The 20,949-nt window shown below is 43.6% G+C and overlaps 2 protein-coding genes across 5 annotated transcripts in view; both read left to right on the top strand.

The window, feature by feature from the left end:
• The window catches only part of MED1 (mediator complex subunit 1), a 37,931-nt gene extending 17,531 nt beyond the window's left edge, over positions 1 to 20,400 (top strand). For all 4 annotated transcript variants that reach the window (XM_008060602.1, XM_021713673.1, XM_021713671.1 and 1 more), the window contains 11 exons: positions 481 to 552; positions 1,569 to 1,643; positions 2,411 to 2,484; positions 3,472 to 3,561; positions 6,715 to 6,826; positions 7,335 to 7,459; positions 8,042 to 8,160; positions 9,706 to 9,907; positions 12,596 to 12,691; positions 12,809 to 12,914; positions 14,023 to 20,400. In XM_008060602.1, coding sequence (XP_008058793.1) covers positions 481 to 552; positions 1,569 to 1,643; positions 2,411 to 2,484; positions 3,472 to 3,561; positions 6,715 to 6,826; positions 7,335 to 7,459; positions 8,042 to 8,160; positions 9,706 to 9,907; positions 12,596 to 12,691; positions 12,809 to 12,914; positions 14,023 to 17,263 — 4,312 coding nt within the window. In that variant the 3' untranslated portion in view covers positions 17,264 to 20,400. The remainder of the gene's footprint in view (positions 1 to 480; positions 553 to 1,568; positions 1,644 to 2,410; positions 2,485 to 3,471; positions 3,562 to 6,714; positions 6,827 to 7,334; positions 7,460 to 8,041; positions 8,161 to 9,705; positions 9,908 to 12,595; positions 12,692 to 12,808; positions 12,915 to 14,022) is intronic.
• On the top strand, positions 4,376 to 5,138 carry LOC103262926 (phosphoglycerate mutase 1-like). Its single transcript, XM_008060601.1, is given in 2 exon segments — positions 4,376 to 4,612; positions 4,614 to 5,138. Coding segments are annotated over 2 exon segments (762 nt in total).
• Positions 20,401 to 20,949: the final 549 nt, after the last annotated feature.

The raw sequence follows: 20,949 nt of genomic DNA on the forward strand, positions 1-20,949 counted from the left end.
CAGGCGGGTCTCGAACCCGCGGGCTCAGGCAATTCACTCACCTCAGCCTCTCAAAGGCGCGGGATTACAGGCTGAGCCACCGAGCCTGGCATAAAAGAAATTATTAAAGTCAGGTTTTTTTTTTGAGTCGGAGTCTCACTCTGTTGTCCAGGCTGGAGTGCAGTGGCAAGATCACAGCCACCTCAGCCTGCTTCAGCCTTCGAAGTAGCTGAAACCACAGATGTGTGCCACCACACCTGGCTAATTTTTGATGAATTGTAGAGATGAGGTCTCATCATATTGCTTAGGCTGGTATTGAACCCCTGAGCTCAGGTAATCCTCTACAGCCTCCCAAATTGTTGGGATTATAGGCATGAGCTGCCACACCTGGCTAAAAGCTGTTTTATATAGCCATGCTTTTTTGGCACTTTGATATAATATTGAGTAGTAATTGTATGTTTTTTTCTTCTTCCTTTCCTTTCTTTCTCAAACTCCCTACAGGGAAAAAAATTTTGATGAATTTTCTAAGCATCTTAAGGGCCTTGTTAATCTGTATAACCTTCCAGGTGACAAGTAAGTATTTTTATTTTTTGCTTTTTGGAAAAATCAGTGTAAATCTATGTCATTTCATAGTCAGAAGTTTGTCAACTCTTCTGCTGAATGTCATTCACGATTTCTACTCATGTTGCAATCTATAGCTCAGAGTTCAACTTTGTCCTTTAAACGTGCTTTATTTTATTTTTTTTCCTTTTTTTTAATTTTTTTTTGAGTTGGAGTATCACTGTCGCCCAGACTGCAGTGCAGTGGCCGCTCCCAGCCACCGCAGCCTCAACCTGCTGGGCTCCGGCGATCCTTCCGCCTCAGCCTTCTGAGTAGCCGGAATTACAGGCGTGCACTACCACGCCTGGCTGCTTTAAGCGTATTTTAAATAGGCAGTGTCTCCACTAACAGATTGCAATGCTAGAAGGCAGACTGTAACCCTTGAGATGTCAAATACTGATTTCCAGGCTGAAAGGAATGAGTTGTTGTGGAACTGACTTGTCACTTTTATTTTTAACCTACCTGGGATTCCATTTACCTGCTTGACTTTTTTAAACACAAATAAAAATAAGCTGTGATAGTGTTAAACATAAGCTTTAATACTGATGAAAATTACTGTTAAAATTTTTTTTGTAGCCGGGCTCGGTGGCTCAGCCTGTAATCCCGCGCCTTTGGGAGGCTGAGGTGAGTGGATGGCCTGAGCCTGCGGGTTCGAGACCCGCCTGGGCAACTTGGCGAGACCTCATCTCTACAATAAAATAAAAAAATGAGCCAGGCATGGTAGCACACGCCTGTAGTTCCAGCTACCTGGAAATCTGAGGCGGAAGGATTGCTGGAGCCCAATAGTTTGAGGCTGTGGTGGCTGGGAGGGGCCATTGCACTCCAGTCTGGGCAACAGAGTGAGACTCCAACTCAAAAAAAAAAAAAAAAAAAAAATTTTTTTTGTTGCCTCTAATACAGACTTGCCCCTGGGCTTTCTATGTCAATGTTTGTGTATATATGTGTATTTTTCAACTACTTAATGTATATTTTTCTCATCTACTTCCCAGCAAACTGAAGACTAAGATGTACTTGGCTCTCCAATCCTTAGAACAAGATCTTTCCAAAATGGCTATTATGTACTGGTAAGATTGCTAACACATCAGTGCTATGTGACCCTCTGAGTTTTTCTGCTAGAGGACTGGGGTCCTATTTTATTATTTTTATTTTATTTTATGTTTGAGTTGGAGTCTCATTCTGTTCACCCTGACTGGAGTGCAGTGGCATGCTTCTGGCCACCACAGCCTTGATGTGCTAGGCTCTAGCAATCCTTCCATTTCAGCCTTCCAGGTAGCTGGAACTACAGGCACACACCACTACACCTGATTGATTATTTTGATCTATTGTAGAGGTGAGGTCTCACCAAGTTGTCCAGACTGGTCTCGAATCCCCGGCCTCAGGGTATCCTCTCGCCTTCACCTCCCAAAGTGCTGGGATTATAAGCGTGAACCACTGCACCTGACCTGGGGTCCTATTTTATTAAACCCGTATAATACATCTTGACCATCTCCTTTCCCTTCCCAAATGATCATTGCATTTGATCTCTGAGTATGAGTATCACTAACTTGTTGGTTGGTATTCCATAGGTTTTATCTCTTGACTTGTCAAACTTTGACTCCTATTTGATAAATAATAGTCTATTTTAAATTTTTGTTCACCATTTTATATACTAGTGTTTTTATATGGAAATAATCCCTTTATGTGAAGGTGAAATTCACTTGCTTTATACCAAATTATAGGACAGAGGCATTAGGATAGTATTATAAGACTTGTAAGAGCTAAACCTAGTATCACACTATGTACCAACATCATCAAAGATTAAATATAAACAAACAGCTTTTTTGTCTTGCAGGAAAGCAACTAACGCTGGTCCCTTGGATAAGATTCTCCATGGAAGTGTCGGCTATCTCACACCAAGGAGTGGGGGTACGTGATCCTATTTTGCTTATTTAGAAAAAAGTTTAATTTAAATTAAGGGGTTATTACTTTTAATTTCACCTTGAGTTTATAAAGATATAAGCAGAGGGAGGAAATTACTAGTCATTTGAATATTATGTTATGATTTCTAAGGTGTCAGTACCTGCCCTTCCCCAGTCTTTTCTTATTTCAATTGTGTGAAGTAAATTGTTATTCCCAGGATCAGTACTTAGTCTTCTGTCATATTTCTTTTTTTGAGTTGGAGTCTCACTCTGTCGCCCAGACTGGAGTGCAGTGGCCGCTTCCAGCCACTGCAGCCTTGACCTGCTGGGCTCCGGCGATCCTTCCGCCTCAAGCCTTCTAAGTAGCTGGAACTACAGGCGCGCGCTACCATGCCTGGCTAATTTTTTGATTTCATTGTAGAGATGAGGTCTCGCCAAGTTGCCCAGGCGGGTCTGGAACCCGCGGGCTCATGCAGTCTATTCACCTCAGCCTCCCAAAGAGCAGGATTACAGGCTGAGCCACCGAGCCCGGCTTCCTCTGTCATATTTCATATGCAGCTTTGGAGCATGACTTTGCATATATTTAAAATTATTTTCTTAGCTGGGCTCGGTGACTCAGCCTGTAATCCCGCGCCTTTGGGGGGGCTGAGGTGAGTGGACTGCCTGAGCCTGCAGGTTCAAGACCCGCCTGGGCAGGCGAGGTCTCATCTCTACAATAAATAAAAAAATTAGCCGGGCGTGGTAGCACGTGCCTGTAATTCCAGCAACTTGGAAGGCTGAGGCGGAAGGATCACCGGAGCCCAGCAGGTCGAGGCTGCTGTGGCCAGAAGTGGACACTGCACTCCAGTCTGGGTGACTGAGTGAGACTCCAACTCAAAAAAATAAAAAATAAAAAATAAAATAAAATTATTTTCTTGAACACTTTATGAAAATGTGAATGTTTTTGTTTGGAATTTACCTGATAAAGATACAGTAGTGAGTTTTATTTTCATAGGTCATTTAATGAACTTGAAGTACTATGCCTCTCCTTCTGACCTGCTGGACGATAAGACTTCATCGCCCATTATTTTACATGAGAATAATGGTAAGACTTTAAGTATAAAGCAGCTGATGGTTTGTTTAGTGTTTCAAAAATATGTTAAAAATTTGAATGCCAAACCTGCCTTTAATTTCTGGTTTGCTATTCTGTGATGAGTTTGCTGTCCTTATCATTTACACCTGATACACATTAATACCTCATACACACATAAATGTATCCATACACATGTACATATATATATACACACATACACCTATGCACACACATACATTATAGGAGCTAAATAACTACTTTTGAATAAAGAAGTAAATGAGTGAATCAAGAGATGTAAACCATCTTACCTGAATCAGGCGAAGAAGGCTGAGTGCGTTGGTGTGTGCCTGTAGTCTCAGCTACTCTGGAGGCTGCGGCAGGAGGATTCCTTGAGCCGGGAGTTCAAGGCTGTAGTGGGCTATGATCATGCCTCTGAATAGTCACTCCACTCCAGCCTGGACAACATAGAGAGACGCTGTCTCTTAAAGAAACATGAAGCCGGGCTCGGTGGCTCAGCCTGTAATCCCAGCACTTTGGGAGGCTGAGGTGAGTGGATTGCCTGAGCCTGTGGGTTCGAGACCCTCCTGGGCAGCGAGACCTCATCTCTACAATAAATCAAAAAAATCATCCGGGCGTGGTAGCACATGCCTGTAATTCCGGCTACTCAGAAGGCTGAGGCGGAAGGATCGCTGGAGCCCAGCAGGCGAGGCTGCAGTGGCTGGGAGCAGCCACTGCACTCCAGTCTGGGCGACCGAGTGAGACTCCAACTCAAAAAAAAACAAAATAAAAGAAAAGTGAGCTGACTCCACGTCCCCTGCCCGCCGCCATGTCCTCCTACAAGCTGGTGCTGATCCTGCATAGTGACAGTGCCTGGAACCTGGAGAACCGCTTCATCCGCTGGTACCACATTGACCAGAGCCTGGGGGGCCACGAGGAGGTAAAGCATGGTGGGCAGGCGCTGCGAGACGCTGGCTATGTGTCCGACATCTGCTTCACCTCTGTGTGGAAGCAAGCCATCCGTAGATTTTGGACGATGCTGGACATCATCGACCGGATATGACTGCCCGGTCGTGAGGCTGTGGTGCCTCAATGAGTGCCACTATGGGGGGCTGAGGGACCTCAGCAAGGCGGAGACCACCGCCAAGCACAGTGAGACCCAGGTGAAGATCTGGAGGCGTTCCTACGACGTGCTGCCGCCCATGGAGCTTGACCTCCCCTTCTATGGTAACATCAGCAAGGATCGTAGGTACGCAGACCTCACTGAAGACCAGCTACCCTCCTGTAAGAGTCTGAAGGACACCATTGCCAGAGTGCTGCCCTTTTGGAATGAGGAAAGCATTCCCCAGATCAAGGAGGGCAAGTGGGTACTGATCGGGGCGCATGGCAACAGCCTCCGGGCCATTGTCAAGCACTTGGAAGGTGTCTCTGAAGAGGCAATCATGGAGCTGAACCTGCCGACTGGGATGCCCATCGTGTATGAGTTGGACAAGACCTTGATCCCCATCAAGCCCATGCAGTTCCTGGGGGACGAGGAGACCGTGTGCAAAGCCATGGAAGCTGTTACCACCCAGTACAAGGCCAAAAAGTGAGGGCCACCAGCAACGACCATCCAGGCACCTCCCTCCCCTCTCTCCTTCCCCTCCATTCCGCCCCATCCCACTGACCAAGTCTGTAGCGTCCTGAGCTGTAGCTGGAGAGGGGGCCGGTGGTTCCCACTGTCATGTTAGCCATCGGTCTCCTGTACCCACTCCCTTCATACGGTCTAGTGGGAACTGCACCTCTGGGGCCTGGCTCTCGGTCCTGGACGAGGGAAGGCTCTTCCTGGCCATGCATTGCCTGGTAGCCCCTGTCTTTTGGGGACCTGTTTGAGTCGGGGACAGGGAAGAGCGATGCCGAGGCGTGTCCAGTGAGGAGAAGCGAGAGAACCTCTGCTCCCAGGAGCCAGGCCTGTTTGCTGCTCAGGGGACCTGCTGGGGCTGCAGTCATTCCAGTGCAGAAGAGTGTGATCTGCACAGCAGTTCAGAAGCAATCCTTTCCTCCCTGGTCCCAGAGATTCTGGCTCCAGTAGTTTGGGATCAATCCTGAAGCAAGTCTATGTGTTGCATTTACTTTTACAAAAAATATGTATAAATAATACAAAACAAAATCCTTCTGGGGCTTCTAGTGGTGGTGGGAATAGTCCCATATGTGGTCTCAGAACAAACCATTCCTTGCACCAACACGGGTTCAGTCTTGGCCCTGAGGGGTTGAACTGCTTGCTGGGTGTTGAGCCTTTCCTTGGCTGGTGAGTGGCCTCATCACGTCCAGGTGTGTCTGTCACTGACTGGCTTCTGAATCATGTTCTAGTTGCTTGCCCTGCCTCGGGCTGTGTTCATTCTGAGCATAACTGTACTATGTCTTTACAGATCAGTATAATAAAGGAGTGATGTGCAATTAACAAAAAAAAAAAAAAGCCGGGCTTGGTGGCTCAGCCTGTAATCCCACGCCTTTGGGAGGCTGAGGTGAGTGGATTGCCTGACCCCGCGGGTTCGAGACCCTCCTGGGCAGGCAAGACCTCATTTCTACAATAAATCAAAAAATGAGCCGGGCATGGTAGCGTGCATCTGTAGTTCCAGCTACTTGGAGGGCTGAGGCGGAAGGATTGCTGGAGCCCAGCAGGTTGAGGCTGTGGTGGCCGGAAGTGGCCACTGCACTCCAGTCTGGGCGACAGTGAGACTCCAACTCAAAAAAAAAAGGTGAAGAATTTAGTCTTCTGAACTAAAGAATACAGTAATGGATGTTATTTTCTTTTTGCAGTTAATACAACAAGATGATGAGAAATAGCCTTAATACCTCATTTGGTCCCTTTGTAACTTCACTGATGAATCCATCTCATAATTATAATCCTACTTAAATGCATCCTGAATTGGAGAAACTAAGTAAATATTGGTAATGAGTCATTCAAAATTTTTTCCCTAGGACTGCATTTTTTTGGTGTTTTGTTTTACTTAGTGAGAGAAAGAGAATGGTTATTTAGAAAGGTAGCATCCAGCATTTTAAAGTTACATGGAATTACAGTATCTGATAAATGATGGCCCACAAATAATTTAGAAGTTAATCTTTTTAAAAAAATGGTGATCTCCATAATTTATGTTATTTTGAAGAATGCCTCTTTCTTATTCCCAGTTCCTCGATCTTTGGGCATGAATGCATCAGTGACAATTGAAGGAACATCTGCTATGTACAAACTTCCAATTGCACCGTTAATTATGGGGTCACATCCAATTGACAACAAGTGGTAAGTTAAATATAATTTTAGAGTAACAAAGTCAGTTTTTTAACTTCAAGCCCAGTATAGACCAAGTATTTCACATGACTCTTCTCCCCACTTGAATTTCTAGGGGTTGGCTTTTTGTTTTATCCATTATTTTCTTTTTTTGTTTAATATCTGTTTGAATGTTCCTCTCAAGTCTTCTTGTAGAATATACACTCTCTACATTGAGAGAAAATGAAGAGAACTGTGCTAAATCTGCTGGTTTAATAAGTGTCCCCTTTTATCTCTTGTTGATTTGGAGTTATATTGGAGCACGAACTGGAGAACATGCCTCAGGATAAATGTTCGATTATATGCTACAGCATTAACAGATGATAACATGTTTTGGAAATGGGGAAAGGAATTTATCAAAAGAGTGAGCTTTTGATAACATTTTTAAGTGTGTATTTATGTGATATATACATGTCTAAAGATGTCTTCATTGTTCATTTTCAAGTTAAAATCTAACCCTTTCCCCCTCTCCTTTTTGAAGGACCCCTTCCTTCTCTTCAATCACCAGTGCCAACAGTGTTGATCTTCCTGCCTGTTTCTTCCTGAAATTTCCCCAGCCAATCCCAGTATCGAGAGCATTTGTTCAGAAACTGCAGAACTGCACAGGTGAGTTTTTAGCATCAGGAGACTTATACTCACTTGTTATAAATGTGAAAGGGGAAATTTAAAATCAGATTATCTTAGCCTGTTTCAGTCATGTGGGCTTCAAAGATGTATTGCTGGGTATAGATGTTTTGAACTTTGTACTATTAAAAGCTTAGTACTTGCTTAGTACTTACTTTTTCTCTTTTTTTTTTTTTTTTGAGTTGGAGTCTCACTCTCTCGCCCAGACTGGAGTGCAGTGGCCGCTCCCGGCCACCGCAGCCTCAACCCACTGGGCTTCGGCGATCCTTCTGCCTCAGCCTTCCAAGTAGCCAGAACTACAGGCGTGCGCTACCACGCCCGGCTGATTTTTTGATTTATTGTAGAGATGAGGTCTCACTGCCCAGGCGGGTCTCGAACCCACGGGCTCAGGCAATCCACTCACCTCAGCCTCCCAAAGGCGCGAGATTACAGGCTGAGCCACCGAGCCCGGCTAGTACTTACTTTTTAAATAAATGGGTGAATTAATGTAGAAATAATGAAGGAGAAACAGCTGTCAATGTTTTGATATTAATGTGATCATTATATTGATCCTTGTTTTTCTAGGAATTCCATTGTTTGAAACTCAACCAACTTATGTACCCCTCTATGAACTGATCACTCAGTTTGAGCTATCAAAGGACCCTGACCCCATACCTTTGAATCACAACATGCGATTTTATGCTGTAAGTAAGACCCTATGGAGCTAGAATATTATAGGTTATGTTCGGACCCAAGATCAGAATCTTTATAGTGTTATTGAAGGTAGATAACTTTCTTTAGGACTATTCGGTCATGTTCTGTTTTCTTAGTAAGACAAGAAATTGGCTACCCCGACGTTGACCTGCTGGGTTCTGGCCATCCTTCTGCCTCAGCCTTCCAAGTAGCCAGAACTACAGGTGTGTGCTACCACACCCGGCTAATTTTTTATTTTTATTGTAGAGATGAGGTCTCATCAAGTTGCCCAGGTTGGTCTCGATCCTGCAGGCTAGGCAATACACTTACTTCAGCCTCCCAAAGTGCTGGGATTACAGGCTGAACCATTGAGCCCGGCCAATGCAGATCTCTTTGTTGAAATTTTAGATGAACGACTTACTGGTATTTTGAACTTTTACAATTGTATGTCTTTTTTTTTTTTTTTTTTTTGAGTCGAACTCAGGTTGGAGTGCTCTGGCATGCTCACGGCTACCTTGACCTGATGGGCTCAGGCAATCCTTCGCCTCAGCCTTTCAAGTAGCTGGAACTATAGGCATGTGCCACCACGCCTGGCTAATTTTTTGATTTATTATAGAGGCAAGTTCTTGTCAAGTCGATCAGACGGGTCTCGAACTGGGCTCAGGCAGTCCTCTCGCCTGTGTCTCCCAAAGTGTTAGGATTACAGGCGTGAGCCACCATGCCTGGCCACAAGTTTTTATTGTTTAATTCTTTCAAGTGCTATAAGCTTATAATCTGCACAGGTCCTCCAGGCACTTATGGAGAAGAGAGTGCTGAAATTAATAAATTGTAGAAGGTTCCAAAATCTCATATGTGCTTGAATTTACCTGAATGTTAGACAATAGCCTAAAGTAGTAGTTCCCAAATTCTGGCTATATTATAATTATATAGGTATTTTTTAAAAAATAGAGATTTTGTACTTATGGTTTAGGTACCTCTTTAATACTGATTCCTGAGGTAATTTTTATGTTAGTTGGGTTAGGAAACCATTAGCATAGAACATTTAGTTAAAAGGATTTTTTTCAGACAAATGAGTAATTGGCAATTTAAAGAATTTATTTATTACTTTATTTTTTTAGAGAAAGGGTCTTGGTTTGTTGTCCAGTCTGGAGTGCCATGGTACAATCATAGCACACTGCAATCTCATATTCCTGTGTTCAAGTGATCCTCCAAGTCAGCCTCCCCAGTAGCTGGGACTACAGGTATATACCACCATGCCCAGCAATTTTTTTTTTTTTTGGTATAGACAGGGTCTTACTACGTTGTTCAGGCTGGTCTCAAATTCCTGACCTCAAGTGATCCTTTGCCTTGGCCTCAAAATGCTGGAATGAGCCTGCAGAGCACAGCCTGATTGGCATTTGTAGTATCCGATAACCAAAGAATTCTCTGTGGAGTTTTTGTATCATTCCCCATGACTTTCCTGCTTTTTTTTGAGGAGTAGATTTATTTTAGGCTAGTTTGGTTGGCATATAGCAGGTAACTGAATAGCACTCATTAACTTTGTTCTTTTTGCCCAGGCTCTTCCAGGTCAGCAGCACTGCTATTTCCTCAACAAGGATGCTCCTCTTCCAGATGGCCGAAGTCTACAGGGAACCCTTGTTAGCAAAATCACCCTTCAGCACCCTGGGCGAGTTCCTATTATCCTAAATCTGATCAGACACCAAGTGGCCTATAATACCCTAATTGGAAGCTGTGTCAAAAGAACTATTCTGAAAGAAGGTACTGCCTTTCCTTTGATATACTTATGGGAAGATGGAAACTGACTATTCCAGTGGTTCGTTTAATTTGGTCACCAATTCAAATCATTTGTGGAACACTTATTTATTTAAATTTTATTGTTTGAATCAGAGTCTCACTCTGTTACCTGTACTGCAGTATAGTGGCGCATTCATGGCTACCGCAGCCTCAACCTATGGGGTTCAGGCGATCCTTCTGCCTCAGCCTTCTAAGCACCTGGATCTACAGGCATGTGCCACCATGCCTGGCTAATTTTTTGATTTATTGTAAAGATGAGGTCTTGCTAAGTTGCCCAGGCTGATCTCAAGCCCCTGGGCTTCTCGCCTCCACCTCCGAAAGTACTGGTATCACAATGAGTCACTGTGCAAGGTGTCTGTGGAACTTTTAAAACTACAGAACTTAGGTTGGTTGTGGTGGCTTACACTTGTAATCCTAGCACTTTAGGAGGCTGGGGAGAGAGGACTGCTTGAGCACAGGAGTTCAATACCAGGCTGGGCAACATAGCAAGACCTGTCTTTGCAAAAAATTTTAAAAATTAGCCATGTGTGGTAACGCACACCTATAGCTCTAGTTCCTTGGGAGGCTGAGGTGAAAGACTCGCTTGAGCCTAAAGGTCAAGGGTATGGTGAGCTGGAATCATGCTACTGCGCTCCAGCCTGGGTGAGAGTGAGATGTTGGCTCAACTAAATAAACAAACAAACTGCAGATGCTTGAACCCAACTCAAACAAATAATAAAACTGATGCTTGGTTTTCACACCTAGATGAACTGAATTAGAACTTCAGTGGGAAGATGGGGATCTAGTTTAATTTTCACAGATGATTTTGATGGAATCAGTCTGCATTTGGTTGCATAAAACCACTATTTTTTGCAATACTCTTACCTCTGTTTCTGAACATAGTAATGTAATCGGGTATTTTAGGGCCTGTACCTTGTATCACGCATATATAAGGTAGAACTTGGAATACTGTAGGAGACAGGATTTTTTTTTTTTTTTTTTTTTTGAGTTGGAGCCTCATTCTGACGCCCAGGCTGGAGTCCAGTGGCACAATCATGGCTGCTGCAACCTCAATCTGTTGGGTTCAAGCAGTCCTTCCACCTCAGTCTTCCATGTAGCAGGGACTACAGGTGTGTGCCACCACACCCAGCTAATTTTTTGATTTATTGTAGAGAAGAGGTCTCGTCATGTTGCCAAAGCTGGTCTCAGACCCCTGGGCTTAGGCAGTCCTCTCACCTTTGCCTTCCAAAGTGCTAGATGACAGGCATGAGCCATTGCACCTAGCTAGATTTCTTGATATCTAAACTTTAGGTTGTTAGGACAGTGCTTCCCAGCTTTAGACCTGAGTATATATTCTCTCTTCATTATTTGGAGAACTTAATCATATAGCTTTAATAGGTGAGACCTGTGTTTTTTTCTTTTGGGATTCTGGAATGCTGATGTTTTTCATACACAGTTGGCTATTAGAAGCTTCAGTGTAAATTTTGGCTGCTCTAGCTAAGCAGTTAATTTTTACTTTAATTGTAAAGCGCTCCAGTGATACATATGTAAATTGTAGGCAAGAAGAAACAGGGAGGGTAAATCAGGAGCTATCTTTCATGGGAATAAGAATTGCTTTAGAAATGAGACATTTTCGATAGTGGAGTAATGACCTAGAGCATATGCAAGCAAACTTGTGGCCCTTCTTGTTTCCTGTGTTTGAAGCCCAGGAGGGTTCTCCGAATAGCTTCAGGACATTTAAAAATTAGTTTTCACAGGGTAGTTACACAGGAATTTTATTTTACAGAGGAACACGTTTTTTTCCTACAGAAGTATATTATCCTTATGTCTGGTCTGCTATATGTCTGGCTTAAGAACCTAAGATGATAGCTAGATATATGTGTATTTGGCACAAATATATCATTTTAGATTGTAGCGTCTACCTCTCTGCTACCAAACTATGGGCTTCACAACTAACAGCTGCAAACACAGATAAAAAGCAGGGTTTATGGCAGTGGTTATGGATGTCTGCTTATCAAAGAGAATGAGACACTCCTCTTGGCTGCTTTTATTTTCAGAATTTACTTTTAAGGCAGTGTGTTTATATCTGCCAAGGTCTTTTACATTTTAGCAATTCAACTCATCTTATAAAATAGGATATTTAGTTCCTTTTTTGTTTTGGAGAGATTTGTAATAAACTGATAGATTCCTTCTATCATCTGTGGACGACATAGTGTTTTTTGTATGTGAAAAAAGTGTGAGATTTAGTTTCTAAGGAGAGAGATCAAGAATTTTACTCTGTGTGTTGTGTTTTTTTTTTTTTTGCGTTGGGGTCTCACTCCTTCGCCCAGGCTGGAGTGCAGTGGCGCGCATGCTCAAGGCCATCCCAGTGTCAACCTTCTGGGCTCCAGCGATCCTTCCGCCTCAGCCTTCCGAGTAGCTGGAACTACAGACGCGTGCTACCACGCCTGGCTATTTTTTATTTTACTGTAGAGACAAGGTCTCGCCAAGTTGCCCAGGCTGGTCTCGAACCTGCGGGCTCAGGCAATCTGCTTGCCTCGGCCTCCCAAAGTGCTGGGATTACAGGCTGAGCCACTGAGCCCGGCCTACTCTGTGTATTTAAGGATTATTATTTATTAGTCTCAAGTCTTATAGTAGCTTGATTGTTTTATGATTTCTTTCTTTGCCTTTTAGATTCCCCTGGGCTGCTCCAATTTGAAGTGTGTCCCCTCTCAGAGTCCCGTTTCAGTGTATCTTTTCAGCATCCTGTGAATGACTCCCTGGTGTGTGGTGAGTTGTGAGGGTGGCTAACACCTTTTTCTGGGGTGCAGTTTGGTCCCTGCATCTTTTTTTGAAAATCAGAAGCTGCATCTATCCCAAATATATCCTATATATTTTGTCTTTCAGTGGTAATGGATGTGCAGGACTCAACACATGTGAGCTGTAAACTCTACAAGGGGCTGTCAGATGCACTCATTTGCACAGATGACTTCATTGCCAAAGTTGTTCAGAGGTAGCACTAGCACTTTTTCATCAGAGTCCCATTAAGAGATGTATGAAGAATGTTGTTTTCAGTATTACAGTGAATTGAAAATAAAGGAGAAAGGCAGTTAGTCATTGCTTTGAATTCACCCTTCTCTGTTTTTAGATTCAAAAGTGATCTCAGCTTTTTTTTTTAAACATCATAATAATAGGAAGTAAGGTAGAGTAATAGGAAGTAAGGTAGGTAACTTCAGGCCTGGCATTAGGGTACTTTAAGGTGGGAGAAAGCTATAGTAAGATACAGATTTTTTTCTTCACCTATCTTCTTTGCCACTTGTTAACAGATATAACATGTTAAATGGCAGTATGTGGGAAGATAATTAAGCCAGTCAGCTTCCCATAAACATTAATATGTAATTTTGAGATTTTTCTAAAGTAGTTGACAGCCTTTTTTGTAAATAAATGTCATTGGAACACTGTATTTCATTTAATTGTAGCCGTTTTCTAGCTGAGATGGCAGAGTAGTTGGACAGAAATCGTATGACCTACAAAGCCTAAAACATTACTGTTTGGCTTCATAAGAGAAATTTTGCTGGCATATGTTCTAGAGCCAAATGTTTTCAAACATAGGTTTATAAATATAAATTAATTTGAAAGATTAAAAATGCTTTGCTTTAAAATAAACAAGGTAAACAAGATTTCATACCAGCAGCAACATATTTCATAACACCGTAGCTCTGGGTTGAGTTAAGCCATTGAGGTTTAGAATTTAATGGGTTAAGAGATTTTTTTGTGCTGGGCTCGGTGGCTCAGCCTGTAATCCCAGTGCTTTGGGAGGCTGAGGTGAGTGGATTGCCTGAGCCCGCGGGTTCGAGTCCCTCCTGGGCAACTTGGTGAGACCTCATCTTGACAATAAATCAAAAGTTAGCCAGGCGTGGTAGCGTGCGCCTGTAGTTCCAGCTACTTGGAAGGCTGAGGCGGAAGGATCACCGGAGCCCAGCAGGTCGAGGTTGCGGTGGCCGGGAGTGGCCACTGCACTCCAGTCTGGGCGACAGAGTGAGACTCCAACTCAAAAAAAAAAAAATTATTTTCTCTCACAGCTAGTGCAGCATTAACTTTGTTTTCATCTTATCTTGTAGATGTATGTCCATCCCTGTGACGATGAGGGCTATTCGGAGGAAAGCTGAAACCATTCAGGCCGACACCCCAGCACTGTCGCTCATTGCAGAGACAGTTGAAGACATGGTGAAAAAGAACCTGCCCCCGGCTAGCAGCCCAGGGTATGGCATGACCACAGGCAACAACCCAATGAGTGGTACCACTACACCAACCAACACCTTTCCGGGGGGTCCCATTACCACCTTGTTTAATATGAGCATGAGCATCAAAGATCGGCATGAGTCGGTGGGCCATGGGGAGGACTTCAGCAAGGTGTCTCAGAACCCAATTCTTACCAGTTTGTTGCAAATCACAGGGAACGGGGGGTCTACCATTGGCTCGAGTCCGACCCCTCCTCATCACACGCCGCCACCTGTCTCTTCGATGGCCGGCAACACCAAGAACCACCCGATGCTCATGAACCTTCTTAAAGATAATCCTGCCCAGGATTTCTCAACCCTTTATGGAAGCAGCCCTTTAGAAAGGCAGAACTCCTCTTCCGGCTCACCCCGGATGGAAATGTGCTCGGGGAGCAACAAGACCAAGAAGAAGAAGTCATCAAGATTACCACCTGACAAACCTAAGCACCAGACTGAAGATGACTTTCAGAGGGAGCTATTTTCGATGGATGTTGATTCACAGAACCCTATCTTTGATGTCAACATGACAGCTGACACACTGGATACGCCACACATCACTCCAGCTCCAAGCCAGTGTAGCACTCCCCCGACAACTTACCCACAACCAGTACCTCACCCTCAACCTAGTATTCAAAGGATGGTCCGATTATCCAGTTCAGACAGCATTGGCCCAGATGTAACTGATATCCTTTCAGATATTGCAGAAGAAGCCTCTAAGCTTCCCAGCACTAGTGATGATTGCCCACCCATTGGCACCCCTGTTCGAGATTCTTCAAGCTCTGGGCATTCTCAGAGTACCCTCTTTGACTCTGATGTCTTTCAGACTAACAATAACGAAAATCCATACACAGATCCAGCTGACCTTATTGCAGATGCTGCTGGAAGCCCCAGTAGTGACTCTCCTACCAATCATTTTTTTCCTGATGGAGTAGATTTCAATCCTGATTTATTAAACAGCCAGAGCCAAAGTGGTTTTGGAGAAGAATATTTTGATGAAAGCAGCCAAAGTGGAGATAATGATGATTTCAAAGGATTTGCATCTCAGGCACTGAATACCTTGGGGGTGCCAATGCTTGGAGGTGATAATGGGGAAACAAAGTTTAAAGGCAATAGCCAAGCTGACACAGTTGATTTCAGTATTATATCAGTAGGTGGTAAGGCTTTGGGTTCTGCAGATCTTATGGAGCATCACAGTGGTAGTCAGAGTCCTTTAGTGACCACTGGGGAATTAGGGAAAGAAAAGACTCAAAAGAGGGTAAAGGAAGGCAATGGCACTAGTAATAGTACTCTGTCAGGGCCAGGATTAGACAGCAAGCCCGGGAAGCGCAGTCGGACCCCTTCTAATGATGGGAAAAGCAAAGATAAGCCTCCAAAACGGAAGAAGGCAGACACTGAGGGAAAGTCTCCATCTCACAGTTCTTCTAACCGACCTTTCACCCCACCTACCAGTACAGGTGGATCCAAATCTCCAGGCAGTTCAGGAAGATCTCAGACTCCCCCAGGTGTTGCTACCCCACCCATTCCCAAAATCACCATTCAGATCCCTAAGGGGACAGTCATGGTGGGCAAGCCCTCCTCTCATAGTCAGTATACCAGCAGTGGTTCTGTGTCTTCCTCAGGCAGCAAAAGCCACCATAGTCATTCTTCCTCTTCCTCTTCCTCATCTTCTGCTTCCACTTCAGGCAAAATGAAAAGCAGTAAATCAGAAGGCTCATCAAGTTCCAAGTTAAGTAGCAGTATGTATTCTAGCCAAGGGTCTTCTGGATCTAGCCAGTCCAAAAATTCATCCCAGTGTGGGGGCAAGCCAGGCTCCTCTCCCATTACCAAGCATGGACTGAGCAGTGGCTCCAGCAGCACCAAGATGAAACCTCAAGGGAAGCCATCATCACTTATGAATCCTTTAAGTAAACCAAACATATCCCCTTCTCATTCAAGGCCACCTGGAGGCTCCGATAAGCTTGCCTCTCCAATGAAGCCTGTTCCTGGAACTCCCCCATCCTCTAAAGCCAAGTCCCCTATCAGTTCAGGTTCTGGTGGTTCTCATATGTCTGGAACTAGTTCAAGCTCTGGCATGAAGTCATCTTCAGGGTTAGGATCCTCAGGCTCATTGTCCCAGAAAACTCCCCCATCATCTAATTCTTGTACAGCATCTTCTTCCTCCTTTGCCTCAAGTGGCTCTTCCATGTCATCTCAAAACCAGCATGGGAGTTCCAAAGGGAAATCTCCCAGCAGAAATAAGAAGCCGTCCTTGACAGCTGTAATAGATAAACTGAAGCATGGGGTAGTCACCAGTGGCCCTGGGGGTGAAGACCCAATGGACGGCCAGATGGGGGTGAGCGCAAATTCTAGCCATCCCATGTCCTCCAAACATAACGTGTCAGGAGGAGAATTCCAGAGCAAGCGTGAGAAAAGTGATAAAGACAAATCAAAGGTTTCAGCCTCGGGTAGCTCAGTGGATTCTAAGAAGACTTCAGAGTCAAAAAATGTAGGGAGCACAGGTGTGGCAAAAATCATCATTAGCAAGCATGATGGCGGCTCCCCTAGCATTAAAGCCAAAGTGACTTTGCAGAAACCTGGGGAAAGTAGTGGAGAAGGGCTCAGGCCTCAGATGGCCTCTTCCAAAAACTATGGCTCTCCACTCATCAGTGGTTCCACTCCAAAGCATGAGCGTGGCTCTCCCAGCCATAGTAAGTCACCAGCATATACCCCCCAGAATCTGGACAGTGAAAGTGAGTCAGGCTCCTCCATAGCAGAGAAATCTTACCAGAACAGTCCCAGCTCAGATGATGGCATCCGACCACTTCCAGAATACAGCACAGAAAAGCATAAGAAGCACAAAAAGGAAAAAAAGAAAGTAAAGGACAAAGATCGGGACCGGGACCGAGACAAAGAGCGAGACAAGAAAAAATCTCATAGCATCAAACCAGAGAGTTGGTCTAAATCGCCCATCTCTTCAGACCAGTCCTTGTCTATGACAAGTAACACAATCTTATCTGCAGACAGGCCCTCAAGGCTTAGTCCTGACTTTATGATTGGGGAGGAAGATGATGACCTTATGGATGTGGCCCTGATTGGCAATTAGGAACCTTATTTTCTCAGACAAACATGGCCTGAGGAAAAAAACTATCGATAAATTTATAGGCAAACCAACATAAGGGTTGAGTCAGGTCTCATCTGTGTATAAGAATTCTGAATGGCATGGCTTTGACACTGAGCTGGGTGAATTTAGAAAAGGCATATCCAGACCCTACTACAGAGACCACAGGGTTTAATTCTGGTTACAGAGAATTCCTTGTTCCTTTACCAGAAGTTACAATTCTTGTTTAAGAAAGGGAGGGTGGTGGGAGGGGCACAGGGAGAGGGAAGGGTGGGAAAGTTTTGTGGGAAATATTCATATATATTTTCTTCTCCCTTTTTCCATTTTTAGGCCATGTTTTAAACTCATTTTAATGCATGTATATGAAGGGCTGGGCAGAAAATGAAAAAGCAATACATTCCTTGATGCATTTGCATGAAGGCTGTTCACCTTTGTTTGGATAGTTGTCCATTTGAGGCATGGGCAAATGAAGGACTTTGGTCATTTTGGACACTTAAGTAATGTTTGGTGTCTGTTTCTTAGGAGTGATTGGGGAAGGGAAAATTATTTTAGCTATTTATTTGTAATATTTCAACCCTTTGTTTTTATACAGTGTTTCTAAATCTATGAGGTTTAGGGTTCAAAGTGATGGCAGGCTGATGAACAAGGCCTGTTTGGTGGTGGGGAGCTTGTAGCTTGTGCTGGTACTATAGTATCAAGCTGAAGCAGACAGAGCCCACCTTTGGAGTTAAGTAGAAAAAACAAAATGATATTTTTATTTTAGGTTGTTTTTCATAGGGTTCAGACATCATAGGAATATTAGGAGATAACCTCTCTGTGGAGGCATTGATTTGTAATCTCTTTTTCCTTTAAAAAGCTAGGGTGGCTTTTGGGGATGTAAACATGTTTTCAGATGAGGAAGGTTTAGTGTGTGTGGTACAGCCTTCCTGGCCTAGTGGCATGAAAACCATTACAGAATTAATAGTTCTCCTGTTTCCACAATGTGCCAAAAGTTCACATCCCAGCATTTTGTTTGCAGGAGAACAGATGCCATTCCTAAGAGCTGGGCTCCTTATTTCTCTTTATCACAAGGAGGAGGAGTCCAGACTAATCACTCCACTGTATGCTCCCTGAGATAAAACAGTAAAAAATTCGCAGCCATAGTTCACTTAAAACAATTTCAAGCTCACTTGAAGTAATGGGGGCCTGGAATGCTAGGTAAGCATGAAGATAAACCCTTGCTACTATGTAGCAACACAATTGGACCTTTTTGGAGAAACAGGTCTGAGTCTGGATTCTGGAGGACATCCATAAGAAGCCCTTCTTATAAATATAGAGATCCAGGAGACCATTTTGAGTGCAACAGAATTCTCAGTATTTGGAGGGTCCTCTCAAAATTCTGCAGCCTTACTTTGATTTTGACACCTGCACTGTGCCATTCCTGATGATTCCATTCAGGATCTGTATCAGCAGGATGGGGCATGGTCCCCAGCACAACTCTTCTGGGTTTAAAAAAAAAAAAGCCAGGTGATTCCTGTGTGTATGTGTCATAAGTGGAGTTACTTCATCAGATATGGAAGAAGATTTCTATATTCAGCTCTTTCTGCAGGTTGGAGTTAGCATAGAGTTGGAAAATCAGCTTTGGCTTGTTTCCTGACTGTCTCTCATTTCCTCTAGTGTTCTCCTTTTTCTGGTCATCAGCTCTCAACAACTCTGCCACTTTTTGTGTCCCAAGGTAATAAGAAGTAGGAAACGAAACATTGCAAAGTGGAGCAAGAAAAGCTATCGGTTACCGTATCAGAGTCAAATGTCTTGGGTGGCACTAAGGAGGACATGGGCAAGGTGATACCAGAGTGCTTTATCTTGTGATGCTGATACAGTAGCAGCCTCTCAGACATACAACCAGGTTGGATTTCTCACAAGTTTGTCACCTAGTTTTGAATCCTATCCCATTGGTTTCTGCAGGAAAAAAAAAAAAGTTACATGGTTTTAAAATTTGCTCTGGGTGGGGATAGTCTTATGGGTAATGTACTGCAAAGTATCAGGGGCTCAGCTCCCCCAAGCAGAGCCAACAACTACCAAAATGAGTAAACTGGGAAGCTTTTTCTCTTTTTCTGTCTTCATCCCAGATCAAAGAATCCCGAGTTAGGATCTGGATGAAGGATAAGCCCCTGAATTGTCGATGGGCACACCCCCACACTGACCCAGCATCTGAACTTGCTTAACAGGGAGCCGGGGCTAAACTGCTTCACCCTGCCCGAGAACCAGGGAGCACTGCATTTCTCCACAGGGTGGAGGAGAAGAAGCAGAATAAATCAAGCCTGGGACACCTCTCTCCTGTCTAGGTGTACTCATTCTCCTGTTCCAAAAGACGGAAAGGACATGAAGTCAACTTCTACCTGTCTTCTGCTGCTGGTGTCTTATGTATTCTCAGTTTGACCTGATTCCTCTTCTGTCTTTTGGCTTCATGTTAGGGGTTCTTGGTCAAAACCTGCTCTGATGTACATGAAGATTTCAGGTTCAAAAATAAATGTGTCTTAAAACAAGTATTTTAGATGGGGGAAAAACCAAAACAGGATATAATTGCCAAAACTAGGTTTGAGGTTGTTGACTCTTGAAAGGATTTTCTTCAGGCCTAGGCCTGAAAATTAAGTGCAGCAATACGAATTCTCAAAAGAAACCCTTTTAGGGAGCCAGTGAGTCATACAGTATCTTATGACTTGACTCTACTTGAGTCACTTAAAGTAAATGTCAGTATAGGAAACGTAATTTACAAACCCTGGGTGATCTCTTTTTTAAAAAATTTCTATCTCTCCCCTACCCCCCAATTATTTCTATCATTGAGTTAGTTTTTGGAGGGGCAGGAAGCACTTAACATCTTGGAAGCTTGGTTGGGAAACATGCTCAGCTGTAAGCTGAGCCTTAAATTTGATTTTAAAAATGTACATCAGGAGCAGTTGGGGAGGGTGTTTTTACAAAAAATACTTTCAAATTTGATTTTCTGTGTGTATGGCCGTTCTGTAAATATTTGGGGGTTTTCATTTTTTTGAAAGTAGACAAAATCTGTTGTGGGATTTTTTCCCCAAAAATTACAAAAGAATCTGTTTATTTACATGCAAATAAATTTCTTTGATAAAAAGTAATATGCCTATGTGTAATAAATTTTTAATCTTTGAGTAATTTTTATTCAGCATTTCAAAAATCCAGTGAGTAATTTAAAAAGTGAAAAAACTTTTCCCTGAGTACTACTTGAAATGGATCCCCTGGAATAACCACAGATAGATCTGTGAAATTTTAAAAAATTAAAAAGTATATATATATATATTTTGAGTCAGATTCTCTCTTGTTGGCCAGGCTGGAGTGCAGTGGCACGATCACAGCCTCCATTCTTGACCTGCTGGGCTCAGGCGAGCCTTCCGCCTCAGTCTTCGAAGTAGCCGGAACTATAGGCATGTGCCACCATGCCTGGCTAATTTTTTGATTTATTGTAGAGACGTTGTCCAGGCTGATCTCGAATTCCTGGACACAGGCAGTCCTCCAGCCGTGGCGTCCCAAAGTACTGTGATTACAGGCATGAGCTACAACTCATGCCCGTGAAACTGTTTTCTTCATTATATATATCTTTATGCCAGTTTTTCTTTTTCTTTTTTTTAGTTGGAGTCTCACTCTGTCGCCCAGACTGGAGTGCAGTG

The sequence above is a fragment of the Carlito syrichta genome, unplaced genomic scaffold (genome assembly GCF_000164805.1).
Source record: "Carlito syrichta isolate Samal-C Ts95f unplaced genomic scaffold, Tarsius_syrichta-2.0.1 Scaffold304662, whole genome shotgun sequence".
NCBI lineage: Eukaryota > Metazoa > Chordata > Mammalia > Primates > Tarsiidae > Carlito > Carlito syrichta.